At 47.2% G+C, this 14,564-nt stretch overlaps 1 protein-coding gene across 1 annotated transcript in view; it reads right to left on the minus strand.

Annotated features, from left to right (window-relative positions):
* LOC126456453 (protein Wnt-8b-like) overlaps positions 1–14,564 on the minus strand; it is a 141,455-nt gene that overhangs the window by 77,516 nt on the left and 49,375 nt on the right. The window contains exons 3-4 of the mRNA XM_050092202.1: positions 10,000–10,157; positions 4,421–4,620 (exon numbers count right to left, since the gene is read on the minus strand). Coding sequence (XP_049948159.1) covers positions 4,421–4,620; positions 10,000–10,157 — 358 coding nt within the window. The remainder of the gene's footprint in view (positions 1–4,420; positions 4,621–9,999; positions 10,158–14,564) is intronic.

Below are 14,564 nucleotides of genomic sequence, written 5' to 3' on the forward strand. Positions count from 1 at the left end.
GGGACACTGTTGCTCCTGGGGTATCGGCGAGGACCATTCGCAACAGTCTCCATGAAGTTGGGCTACGGTCCCGCACACCGTTAGGCCGTCTTCCGCTCACGCCCCAACATCGTGCAGCCCGCCTCCAGTGGTGTCACGACAGGCGTGAATGGAGGGACGAATGGAGACGTGTCGTCTTCAGCGATGAGAGTCGCTTCTGCCTTGGCGCCAATGATGGTCGTATGCGTGTTTGGCGCCGTGCAGGTGAGCGCCCCAATCAGGACTGCATACGACCGAGGCACACAGGGCCAACACCCGGCATCATGGTGTGGGGAGCGATCTCCTACACTGGCCGTACACCACTGGTGATCGTCGAGGGGACACTGAATAGTGCACGGTACATCCAAACCGTCATCGAACCCATCGTTCTACCATTCCTAGACCGGCAAGGGAACTTGCTGTTCCAACAGGACAATGCACGTCCGCATGTATCCCGTGCCACCCAACGTGCTCTAGAAGGTGTAAGTCAACTACCCTGGCCAGCAAGATCTCCGGATCTGTCCCCCATTGAGCATGTTTGGGACTGGATGAAGCGTCGTCTCACGCGGTCTGCACGTCCAGCACGAACGCTGGTCCAACTGAGGCGCCAGGTGGAAATGGCATGGCAAGCCGTTCCACAGGACTACATCCAGCATCTCTACGATCGTCTCCATGGGAGAATAGCAGCCTGCATTGCTGCGAAAGGTGGATATACACTGTACTAGTGCCGACATTGTGCATGCTCTGTTGCCTGTGTCTATGTGCCTGTGGTTCTGTCAGTGTGATCTTGTGATGTATCTGACCCCAGGAGTGTGTCAATAAAGTTTCCCCTTCCTGGGACAATGAATTCACGGTGTTCTTATTTCAATTTCCAGGAGTGTATACAGGGTGTTTCAAAAATGACTGGTATATTTGAAACGGCAATAAAAACTAAACGAGCAGCGATAGAAATACACCGTTTGTTGCAATATGCTTGGGACAACAGTACATTTTCAGGCGGACAAACTTTCGAAATTACAGTAGTTACAATTTTCAACAACAGATGGCGCTGCAAGGGATGTGAAAGATATAGAAGACAACGCAGTCTGTGGGTGCGCCATTCTGTACGTCGTCTTTCTGCTGTAAGCGTGTGCTGTTCACAACGTGCAAGTGTGCTGTGGACAACATGGTTTATTCCTTAGAACAGAGGATTTTTCTGGTGTTGGAATTCCACCACCTAGAACACAGTGTTGTTGCAACAAGACGAAGTTTTCAACGGACGTTTAATGTAACCAAAGGACCGAAAAGCGATACAATAAAGGATCTGTTTGAAAAATTTCAACGGACTGGGAACGTGTCGGATGAATGTGCTGGAAAGGTAGGGCGACCGCGTACGGCAACCACAGAGGGCAACGCGCAGCTAGTGCAGCAGGTGATCCAACAGCGGCCTCGGGTTTCCGTTCGCCGTGTTGCAGCTGCGGTCCAAATGACGCCAACATCCACATATCGTCTCATGCGGCAGAGTTTACACCTCTATCCATACAAAATTCAAATGCGGCAACCCCTCAGCGCCGCTACCATTGCTGCACGAGAGACATTCGCTAACGATATAGTGCACAGGATTGATGACGGCGATATGCATGTGGGCAGCATTTGGTTTACTGACGAAGCTTATTTTTACCTGGACGGCTTCATCAATAAACAGAACTGGCGCATATGGGGAACCGAAAAGCCCCATGTTGCAGTCCCATCGTCCCTGCATCCTCAAAAAGTACTGGTCTGGGCCGCCATTTCTTCCAAAGGAATCATTGGCCCATATTTCAGATCCGAAACGATTACTGCATCTCGCTATCTGGACATTCTTCGTGAATTTGTGGCGGTACAAACTGCCTTAGACGACACTGCGAACACCTCGTGGTTTATGCAAGATGGTGCCCGGCCACATCGCACGGCCGACGTCTTTAATTTCCTGAATGAATATTTCGATGATCGTGTGATTGCTTTGGGCTATCCGAAACATACAGGAGGCTGCGTGGATTGGCCTCCCTATTCGCCAGACATGAACCCCTGTGACTTCTTTCTGTGGGGACACGTGAAAGACCAGGTGTACCGCCAGAATCCAGAAACAATTGAACAGTTGAAGCAGTACATCTCATCTCCATGTGAAGCCATTCCGCCAGACACGTTGTCAAAGGTTTGGGGTAATTTCATTCAGAGACTACGCCATATTATTGCTACGCATGGTGGATATGTGGAAAATATCGTACTATAGAGTTTCCCAGACCGCAGCGCCATCTGTTGTTGACAATTGTAACTACTGTAATTTCGAAAGTTTGTCTGCCTGAAAATGTACTGTTGTCCCAAGCATATTGCAACAAACGGTGTATTTCTATCGCTGCTCGTTTAGTTTGTATTGCCGTTTCAAATATACCGGTCATTTTTGAAACACCCTGTATATATATATATATATATATATATATATATATATATATATATATATGCAGCTTTTTTATTATTTGTTTTTTGTTATTCAAATATATATATATATATATATATATATATATATATATATGCAGCTTTTTTTATTATTAGTTTTTTGTAATTCAAATATATATATATATATATATAATATATAATAATATATATAATATATATAGTATATATATACAATATATATAATATATATATAATATATATAATAATATATATATAATATATATAATAAAAAATTCAAATATATATATATATATATATATATATATATTTTAATTACAAAAAACTAATAATAAAAAAAAAAGCTGCATGCCACGGGATTCGATCCGGCGACCTTCGGATTACGAACCCGAGCGCTTACCGCTGCGCCACTACACTGTAAAAAATTATTAACCATAGAGAGTATTTCACCGCAACGGTTTCTTTTAACTGTCGATTTTCTCGACAACGGCTGAGAAGTGCATCTTGGTGCTTTGCCACATTACACCTCTGGCCATGAGCTTTTATTATGCGCAGTATGAATCGAATCTGAATTTCACAATTGGCGGCGTCCCCTTGTAAGCACTATGAGACTTAACATCTGAGGTCATCAGTCCCCTAGAACTTAGAACTACTTATACCGAACTAACCTAAGGACATCACACACATCCATGCCCGAGGCACGATTCGAACCTGCGACCGTAGCAGCCGTGTGGTTCCCGACTGAATTGCCTAGAACCGCTCGTCCCCAGCGGCCGGCAATTCCACTGCAGTCAAAGAGATTCCAGACCTATGACGGGTCCGGACACGCCCTGCTCAGCGGTGGGATACCAACCTGACTGTTGTTGTCGGCCACACGGCCCGACAACTAGCAGTTTTGGCGTGGGGTGTCTTTTGGTTGACATTCGCGACACCCTCACGGCGTAGCGGCACGTCGACAATGTTCTAGGCCCCATTTCACTGCACTCCGTGGCAAGCTATCCTGGGCTTGCATTTCAAGTACATAATTCCCGCCTGCATACGGCGAGTGTTTCTACTGCTTGTCTTCGTGCTTGCCAAATCCTACGTTGGCTGACAAGATCGCCGGATCTCTCCCCAGTTGAGAACTTTTGGAGCATTACGGCAGGGTGCTAGAACCAGCTCGGCATTTTGACGATTTAAAGTGCCAATTGGACAGAATCTGGCGCGATATCCTTCAGGGGGATATCCAGAAACTCTTGTCAGTCAATCTCAGAACGAATAACTACTTGCATAAGGACCAGAGGTGTACCAACGCGGTATTATGTAATAAAATGGAACACCTACAGCCGTGTTTACGATGTTACTTATTATACAGTCACCAGTTTCGGTGCTTTAGTGCACCATCCTCAGGCCTTAACTGATGCTGATGGAGTACTGCAGTTAAGGCCTGAAGACAGTGCACTAAAGCATCGAAACTGGTAGCCGTATAATAAATAACATCGTAAGGACTGCTGTAGGTGTTCCATTTTATTATGTAAGTGAACGGCCGAAGTCCCTCAAACCTCCATTCAGAGGGATGGACATAGAACAACACGTTACTGTCCTGCTTTATTTGTGAAGCTCTTTCTCTCGGTTGGACATCCAATTTTACTGAAATTGTAATCATTTATTTTTCTGTACATGTAGATCACATCTACTGATTTCCGCCCTACTCGGATAACTCCTTCATAGTGCGTCGTTTTTTCTTCTTTTTTTTCTTTTATCTTAAGAGTATATTAAGAAACTATTAGGAAATAGCTTACAAGTAAAATGGTATTGATTTAAAACATGTAATAATTAAAGATCAGAAAATTAATAAAGAAATTCACTGCAGCTTAGATACTTAATAACTATAGGAGATCGTGTGAATAATAGGAAGTGGCGGTCTATATAGCTTCCGAATGGCAGCCAAAACAAATGGCTGAGAGCAAATCGGAAAGTAGACACTCACTTCGATGCCGACGCGGTGGTTGTGCCGGCGCGCGATGGCGGTGGCGTCCATGGGCTGCTCGCTGCCGTCCAGGAACCTGCTGGCCACCGCCTGGCCGTACAGCGGCGCCTCGCTGCAGCCGCCCCACTGCCAGGCGTACTCCTCAGGTTCACTCTCGCCGGCCGGCAGCTGACGCTCCTCCTGCTCGAAGCCTCCGCTCCCTGCCAACACCGCCCGTCGCAATAGCACGCCAGTGTCCAGATGCATTTCAGACTAATCACATACGTAAGGACTTCAGAAAGTACGAGGCTCGTTCACTAAGCGACACAACACATTATTTCTTGAAAGCGGGTTCGTTTATTCAGGTTCCCAATACACCATATCACACTACTGGCAATTAAAATTGCTACACCATGAAGATGACGTATTACAGACGCGAAATTTAACCGACAGGAAGAAGATGCTGTGATATGCGAATGATTAGCTTTTCAGAGCAATCACACAAGGTTGGCGCCGGTGGCGACACCTACAACGTGCTGACATGAGGAAAGTTTCCAACCGATATCTCATACACAAACAACAGTTGACCGACGTTGCCTGGTGAAACGTTGTTGTGATACCTCGTGTAAGGAGGAGAAATGCGTACCAAGACGTTTGTGACTTTGATAAAGGTCGGATTGTAGCCTATCGCGATTGCGGTTTATCGTATCGCAACATTGCTGCTCGCGTTGGTCGAGATCCAATGACTGTTAGCAGAATATGGAATCGGTGGGTTCAGGAGTGTAATACGGAACGCTGTGCTGGATCCCAATGGCCTTGTATCACTAGCAGTCGAGATGACAGGCATCTTATCCGCATGGCTGTAACGGATCGTGCAGCCACGTCTCGATCCGTCAGTCAACAGATGGGGACGTTTGCAAGACAACCACCATCTGCACGAACAGTTCGACGACGTTTGTAGCAGCATGGACTATCAGCTCGGAGACCGTGGCTGCGGTTACCCTTGACGCTGCATCACAGACAGGAGCGCCTGTCATGGTGTACTCAACGACGAACCTGGGTGCACGAATGGCAAAACGTCATTTTTTCCGATGAATCCAGGTTCTGTTTACAGCATCATGACGGTCGCATCCGAGTTTGGGTACATCTCGGTGAACGCACACTGGAAGCGTGTATTCGTCATCGCCATACTGGCGTATCATCCGACGTGATGGTATGGGGTGCCATTGGTTACACGTCTCTTGTCACCTCTTGTTCGCACTGACGGCACTTTGAACAGTGGACGTTGCATTTCAGATGTGTTACGACCCGTGGCTCTACGCTTCAAACCCTACATTTCAGCAGGATAATGCACGACCGCATGTGGCAGGTGCTGTACGGGCCTTTCTAGATACAGAAAATGTTCGACTGCTGCCCTGGCCAGCACATTCTCCAGATCTCTCACCAATTGAAAACGACCGGTCAATAGTGGCCGAGCAACTGGTTCGTCACAATAAGCCAGTCACAACTCTTGATGAACTGTGGTATCGTGTTGAAGCTGCATGGGCAGCTGTACCTGTACACGCCACCCAAGCTCTTTTTGACTCACTGCCCAGGCGTGTCAAGGCCGTTATTACGGCCAGAGGTGGTTGTTCTGGGTCCTGATTTCTCAGGATCTATGCACCCAAATTGCGTAAAAATGTAATCACATGTCAGTTCTAGTAAAATATATTTGTCCAATGAACACCCGTTTATCATCTGCATTTCTTCTTGGTGTAGCAATTTTAATGGCCGGTAGTGTATTCCCCACTCTTTTGGCTACAAAACCCAATTTTTCGACATAACCTCCGTTGAATGCGACACCCTTACACTACCTTACTGAAAGGACCTGTGTGGCCTTATGGTACCATTCTACTAGTCGACGCCGCAGTCAACGTTTTGCTGCATCAATAACATTCCCAGAATCCACGCACTGCTTCCCGCGGAGTGCATCCTTCATCCTTCATTGAGAGTGTCCACGCGTTCGAATATTGCAGGAGTCACAGCTGTGTCCGGCCGGCCAGCACGCGGGAGATCGGAGAGTTTTGCGCGTCCTTGTTGCGATGACTACAGACGCCTCGCCCAATGACTCACTACGCTTTTGTTCGCTGCCAGGCCTCTGTACACATTCTGCAAGCACCTATGAGTATCTGTGATGCTCTGGTTTTCCGCCAAAAGAAATTCAGTGACAGCTCTCGGCTCGGAAGACACCTCCGTTACGGAAGCCATTTTGAAGACTGCTTACAGTGCCGCCATCTATCGGAACTTCATGAAAGTGAAGGGGCTGAAGTGGGAATATTCCACGATGTCCTACAACAAACTCCATATTTTTTCAGCAAAGACTGACCGAGAAAAAAAAAGTGTTGCATTACTTATTGAAAGCCTGCCGTGTCGTCTCACGCTATAGGCCACCGAGCAAGATATAACTTATCTCTTAGCTTCACTCTTTTTCTAGCCACGGATTTGTCAAACAAGTTCGTACACGTTCCAACAAGTTTATCAATTTAACCTCATTCTTGAAACAGACTCTCCTCACTCCTACCCTCAAATACCTTGGCCTCATCTTCGACAGCCACCTCACCTGGACTGCCCATCTCCTTACCATCCAACACAAAGCTCACAACAGACTCCGCCTCCTGAAACTCCTGTCTGGCCGGACGTGGGGTCTGCATCCTTCCACCATCCTTCAAACCTACAAATCCTTGATCCACTCCATCCTCTGTTATGCCAGCGTACCTTGGATTTCCACCCCTCCCAGGTTCTATAAATCACTCCAAATCCTCGAATTCCAGGCGCTCTGCCTCGCCTTCCGCATCCACCTCCTGTCCCCCACGCACATCCTCTACAAGCTCATCCCCTTCCCCTACCTTCTCCTTTTCCTTCAACACATCCGCACACTATATATTGTCTGCCGCATTGACCCCCCCTCATCCTCTGGTTTCTCCCTTCCTCACCACCCCCATCCCGTTGCCACGCCTTTACTGTTGTGTCCCACCCTCTCTCCATCTCCACACCCTCTGCCTCCTTTCCCAATGCAACTTCACAATCTATCCCTCCCGAATGATGTCCTCATCCCCTCCATCTACCCCTCCTACCAACTTTGATCCTGCCCTTCCACACCCTGTGTTTTTTCCTTAGGGCACCGTCTCTCCCTTCTCTCCCTCCTCCCTTCCTCCCCCCCTCCTCCCCATGGGTTCAAATGGTTCAAATGGCTCTGAGCAGTATGGGACTCAACTGCTGAGGTCATTAGTCCCCTAGAACTTAGAACTAGTTAAACCTAACTAACCTAAGGACATCACAAACATCCATGCCCGAGGCAGAATTCGAACCTACGACCGTAGCGGTCTTGCGGTTCCAGACTGCAGCACCTTTAACCGCACGGCCACTTCGGCCGGCCCTCCCCCTGGGCTTCCCCTACCCACCTACCTTCTTTCCTCCCCCTCCCATCTCTTCTGCCACTGGCATCTACACCCTCCCCTCTCCCTCCTCCCTCACCTTTTCCTCTTTTGGCAGGTCCCCGGACTCCTACACACAAAGTGAACATTCGCGCGCCGGAGATCGTCGCCAGTGTTTTGTGTGTGCCATCGTGTTAGTGATTCAGTGTGAGAGGCACCCACTTGCCTTTCTCATACTGTGGCATCAAGCAGTCAGGCCTGCAAGATGAGTGGTTTGCCAAGCGAGTGGATTCTTCCTTAATTTATCGAGCAACATGAATTCTCGTATCTTACCATTTAGTTACAAATTATCCTCCTGTATGAATAATACGCAACGGAAACACGCATCTTACTATCAGTGATTTATAGAACTCTGACTGTACACTACGCACTGGCAATACCACATTTACCTTTTGTCTTTGATTTAACGGCTTTTATATAAATTCGGGACATTACGATAACATACAATTTAATGAAAAAGGCCACCAATCTCTTTCTTTTCACTATTTGATTTATTCCTAAACACACAAATTCTACAACCTACAACAAAATCACATGAGAAATTCCGCCCAGTGGGCATGGCTTTACGTTAGTGAATCTCTATACTATGGTCTCGTAATCTATTTACCGCAACAGTGCACTCCCTGGATCGGATGGTGGATCTTTTATTATACCTCACACTTCGCCTCTCACAATAATCCTCACGAAACTTTCCTCCAGATCGAGCGATACAGAAGGAACAGGCATACCCACAAATCTTTCGAAACTACCTTGCTACTCCCATGCAAAACACACATACCCAAATTACAAGACATACACAACACAACAATATGAAATATTACACAAAGAACGGTTACAACTTCATCACTTTCCGCTTTCCCACTTCAATCAATATTTATCCCAGTTTCACACGACACTGCCCCACTTTGTAATTCTACTTTCCTACTGTGAACTCTGGAGATAAACGCACGTCTTCCTGTGCAATGCAAGCCATGTGGCGTTGCTGGAAAAACGGCCGACTCACCTTGATTCTCTCTCAGAGTTTAAATTCAGCGTCACACGGAATGATATTTCTTAAATACTTCAACTTATGATACACACGCTATTTCTTAAATATTTCAGCTTATTGTACACACGCTATTAATTCTTAGATATTTCAGCTTATTGTACACACGCTATTAATTCTTAAATATTTCAGCTTAAGCTCACGGAAGTATCTCAACTTATAACTACACGTGGGCTCTTTGTGACCGTTGGTTTACTACAATCCCCTTAAAATTACCTGCCTCACTTTGTAATTTTCCCCACAAAAGGTCCTGTGAAAGAGAAATTATTAATTCTAACTACTCTTAAATATTCCACATCCATACCATGCCTCCACTCTTTCATTACGGAGCACAACAAAAAAACAGGTCTTTACAGCAGAAGGTTCAGCGGCAGAGTGCTGAAACATGGCCGTATTCTGATTCTCTCGCACCTCTCTCGAAGTGGGAGAAGCACCTTGCTACCTTATTGGTCAGCCACATTTCAGACGCTCAAAGCTCTGGTAACTTCCATCTCTTTGGTCTCACCAAAGGTAGCCAAAGGATCGACTCAAAGATGATCATATATTCCGATTCACTATCTGTGGTTAGCAGACGACCATACATTCATTCCTTTCACAGATCTCACCAAACTGGATGTAGGGATTTATTTTGAGGGAGTGCACATGTGATCAATTAAATAAATAAATTGTCATTCTTTCCCACAATGGTATCCGGCTTCGCTGTATTAATTGAAATTGAGTTACTTTTACACAAAAAATGTGTTGTTCTGACAAGAATTTCGTACCTATTTTCAATGTTGGGCGGTACTGTACCCTTTCAAGTGTTTCGTCATTTGTGCTCCTTTGTTCGCGTGTGCCATTTCTGTCATCTCTGTTAGTGTCCGAGTGCTGAACGTTTTTATTTGAACGCTGCACCTGTGAACGACTTCATGTCTTTTTAATTTGTGTGCCTACGTTTGTCTATCCACGGTGTTGTTTTGTTTTTTGAAGTCTCCACTTGTATTGATTGTATTGTCTGTGGCCGAAGAGCGGCGTGTTTTTTGCCGCTGCCGGCCTTCCTCGTATGAGGTTTCAAAATAACAATAAAGGGGGAAAAGAAGTACCTGCGCGGCGGTAGAAGAGCCCTTGCGGCAGGCGGTCGTCGCAGCCGCAGCCCGGCACGTCGCCGCGCGAGCAGTTCCTGGTGACGCTGTGCACCACGCCGGCCGCCGTCAGCGCCGACACCAGCGCCGCCTCCCGCGTCACGCGCCGCTGCGCTCTCCTGAAACCGAACACCACACACAGCTCACAGCAAGCAGCCAAATACACCGGAAAGGAAAAAGAAACCCTCACTCCTGCTCCTCAACTATACGGCATTGCCAAGTCCACAGCCAGGAATGTTGGATCAGTATTGGACTACGTTTGCGGCCCTGAAGCGTCGACTGCTCACCGACCAGCACAGCGCCCCGAAACGGCATCAGGGAGGCGTTGACCCACGCGCCAATGGAAAGAGCGGGCAGCGCCACACCTCCAGGATGACAGGGTTCTGCACCCCCTGTCAACACTGACTTAACCAGCCGGCCATCGCTGGTCGGGCCCAGTTCGGTCGCAGACTTCCAGAGCAGCAGTACTGAGTAATAGGAAGACGATACTTGGCCTGCGTTCTGTGAGTAGTAATGGTGTGTAAAAGTATTTGCATGTAGGAGGCACAGGAAGCGCATCTAGTCACCTTATAACGAGAAATTAACTGATGTGTCTTTCCTTTTTGGAAATAAAAACAGGCAGTATTATGCACAGATTATTTTGGATTCCAGCCACTAGCAATTGCAACTTCTCTCCTTCCTCGTTTGTGTCAGTTCTGACTCCCACAGTAGCCGACACAACAGTATGACCATCACTGTTGATGACGCAACGTCAGAAAAAAAAACATCTGGACAACCGTAGGACACAGAGCCAGAGAGGAATGACAGCAAGCATAGTACACCGCCTGGCAAAAAGAATGAAGCTTCCTAAAGGGCAGAAGGAAACGAAACTTAACAGATTGAGGGAGTATGTGACGTCATTTTCTACTTATTACAAAATCGAGTCAAATTTACGAAGAACTTGGCAGTATGAGTCCATTTCTCAGTATGACATTGCACTCCCTTTCGCCTGGATGCAAGCACTCACTCAGTTGGGAAGTGTGGTGTATCATAAAACCATTGGATCCACACCTGAAGCAAACTGGCCCACAGCTGCCTCAACTAGTCCTTGATATCCTGGCCACAGCCACTGGAACAGTTTGTGCCATACTTGTTCTATCGGGGAGAGATCTGGGGGTCTTGCTGATCATGGGAGCACTTCAACATCACATATCTGTAACTGTCCATTCGCACTTTCATGTTTGTTACCTTGGCATGGTTTTTATATATTGGAAAATACCATTTTGACTATGTGGATAATTTGAAAATGAGTACCAACCCAAAACTACTCATCAAGTAAATAAAAGTAAAACGTTCAGCTTTGGCTGTTTTTCCGTTGTATCACGTAGGCAGTTCGTGGAGATAAGTGCCACATGTACAGGAGCAATGACCTGTTGAAAAATTTCGCCACGATACTGTTGCATGAGAGATAACACATGAGGAGGCAGGATATCCATGATGTACCACGGGTGCTGTCAAAGTACCCTTAATCAGTACGAACTGTCATATGAAGGCACACCCAATGGCTCTCCAGACCATGCTGTTTGCAGTTACACCGTTGTCTCCCTCCAAAACGCAGCAAGAATGCGACTTCTAGCCATATCGCTACCATACTCCCCCACGGTGGTAAACCATGGTAGTGCAGAAACACGATTCATTGCCCAACGCAATCTAACGCTGTTCATCAGCAGTCCATACTTCCTGGTCATGGCATTATTCCAAACGCAGCCATTTGTGTTTGCTGTTAACGACAGTCTAATTACTCCGGGGAGTCCATTAGTTGTTCTCGGCTGGCAGGGGCAGATGCCAAGGTTACGATGTGTTTGTTGTACAGTATGGCTATCGTCTTGTACGGTGGTCAAGCGTGGTCGACCAGAACCTCGACGACGAGTGTGCCTGCCCTCAAATTCCCATGCCATCCAACATCGGACCACTGCTGCATCCAAACACCCTACAAATTTGGATGTTGCACAATTCGACAAGGCATCTAAATGGAGACCCACAATAAGGCTCATATCAAATTCTGACAAGTGCTGATAACACTGTCTCATTTGAGTACATGGCATCTCCATTTCCTTCACAGTTGTTGCACCACGAATAAGTACAGGCGTGGATTTGGGGAATTCTTGTCAATTTCGTACAGGATGGATGGATGGTTTGGGGAAAGAGACCAAACAGCGAGGTCATCGGTCTCATCGGATTAGGGAAGGACGGGGAAGGAAGTCGGCCGTGCCCTTTCAAAGGAACCATCCTGACCTTTGCCTAGAGCGATTTAGGGAAATCACGGAAAACCTAAATCAGGATGGTCGGACGCGGGATTGAACCGTCGTCCTCCCGAATGCGAGTCCAGTGTGCTAACCACTGCGCCACCTCGCTCGGTAATTTCGTACAGGTATTAGCTTTCAGCCATAGCTGACACATCGGATCGCAGACGTTGATATTTTGCGAACGATTCTACGAGCAGGTTTACGACATCGCTCACAGGGTAGAAGGCAAGGACCTGCGGTATTTTATACAGATGTGAACAGGGCAGTGCATGATACCGACATGCTGTGAAGAACCTATACGTTGCGGTTACAACGGCTCCTAGTGGTCTTTGAGTAGGGGCCGAAGCGACCTGAGGAAAGGTGACGTTGGGATTATTAAAGAGCACTCCACTTGTCCCCTCCAGAGGAACTTCGTCAGAGGCGTAGGGTAAAGACGTGTAAATAAGCTAGCCCAGAGGCTCAAAGCAGGAAGTCATATCGCCATTTTTCTACGCCTAGAGCTAGAGAGAATGACGACTGTTTAAGTTGCAGGCCAACCACGACGACATTTTGGTGATGGATATCACCAGCCAACTGGCCCATTGAAGCTAACTCCAACCTCCGCTGCACGGACTCTTCATTGCTGTGGCTGGGCACGTCGTACCTTCGAGCTGCGCTGGCGCGAGGAGCGAGAGGGCTGCTGGCCTCCGCTCTTTGGGTGGCATCGTCCGGTGGACTGCAAGCTGCCGTCCGCAGGGGCGGGGTTGCAGCGTGAACTCGCGGCCTCCCGGGTGCAGAGCTGTCTGCGGGCACTGACCGAAGTGCGCTGCTAAGGCTCACCACAAAGACAGCGATCAGCTGCTTCCCTTTGACGCTCTACATGGGGTCCACGAGTCGGCTTGAGGGAGCTGTCAGCCATGTTCCGGGCCACTTAAGCCGTGGCGACAGTAGGAACTCTACATCCGCAAGGCTGAACAACCGGATGCTGACGCTGCAGAGTCTGCACGTACATTGCGTAGTCCCATCGCCGAGTTCAATGCAAGGCCGGCTGTGTACCTTCGATGCAATAAAGTCAGCAACACACTTGCCTGTGTTTCTCTGTACGCTTCAGCGAGACTCATCGCTCTCTCCCAAACTATACCTCTTGGTCGTTCTGACTTATTGCAACCTCTGAGCTCGGGGGGCTGTAACACAGTGATCACTCAATATACGACGTTGTACATGGCCTTTATATACCGTACCAGGCCTGGCAACAACACTAAACACGAACTACACAAATGCACTATGGTGGCTGTTCTACCTCTCACAGAGAATTGCAACTCTAATCATTTATATACGGTATTCACCAACGGTATGTACATGTACAGAGTCACATTGACATCCGACCATGTGTTCTGGGTGCTTCACTTTTTTGGTCAGTCCATGTCCGACCAGGTAACATGCTTCCAGTCATCAACAGCCCAATACCTGTGTTGACTGGCCTAGGCGAGGCGTAAAGCTTTGTGTCGTGCAGTCATCAAGGGTACACGAGTGGGCCTTCGGCTCCGAAACCCCATACCTTTTATATTTCGTTGAATGGTTCGCACGCTGACACTTCCTGATGGCTCAGCACTGAAATCTGCAGAAATTTGCTGAAGGGTTGCACTTCTGTCACGTTGAACGATTCTCTTCAGTCGTCGTTGGTCCTGTTCTTGCAGAATCTGTTTCAGACTGCAGCGATGTCGGAGATTTGATGTTTTACCGGATTCCTGATATTCACGGAACACTCGTGAAATGGTCGTGTGGGAAAATCCCCAACTCATTGCTACCTCGGAGATACTGTGTGCCATCGCTCGTGCGCCGACTGTAACACCACGTTCAAACTCACTTACATCTTCATAACCTGCCAATGTAGCAACATTAATCAATGTAACAACTGCGACAGACACGTTTTGTCTTATCTAGGCGTTCGCAACCGCAGTGACGTATCTGTCTATTTAAATATCTCTGTATTTGAATATGCATGCCTATACCAGTTTCTTTGGCGCTTCAGTGCACATGCACGACTCAGTAATAACAAAAAAATGCAGGCTACAAGCATACTTTGATTTAAATCTTCCCAGCTATCAATATAAACTTTTTGAGTCTCAATATTAGTCATTTCCATCACAGCATTCTGAATATTATCGCTCAATAGGGCTTGAAAAGACAATTTTATATCAGTTACAGTAGATCCAGTTTCTGGAAGAGGTTATGAGTTCCGCATGCTACAATATGTTTGTC

The sequence above is a fragment of the Schistocerca serialis genome, chromosome 2, assembly GCF_023864345.2.
Source record: "Schistocerca serialis cubense isolate TAMUIC-IGC-003099 chromosome 2, iqSchSeri2.2, whole genome shotgun sequence".
Taxonomy (NCBI): Eukaryota; Metazoa; Arthropoda; class Insecta; order Orthoptera; family Acrididae; genus Schistocerca; species Schistocerca serialis.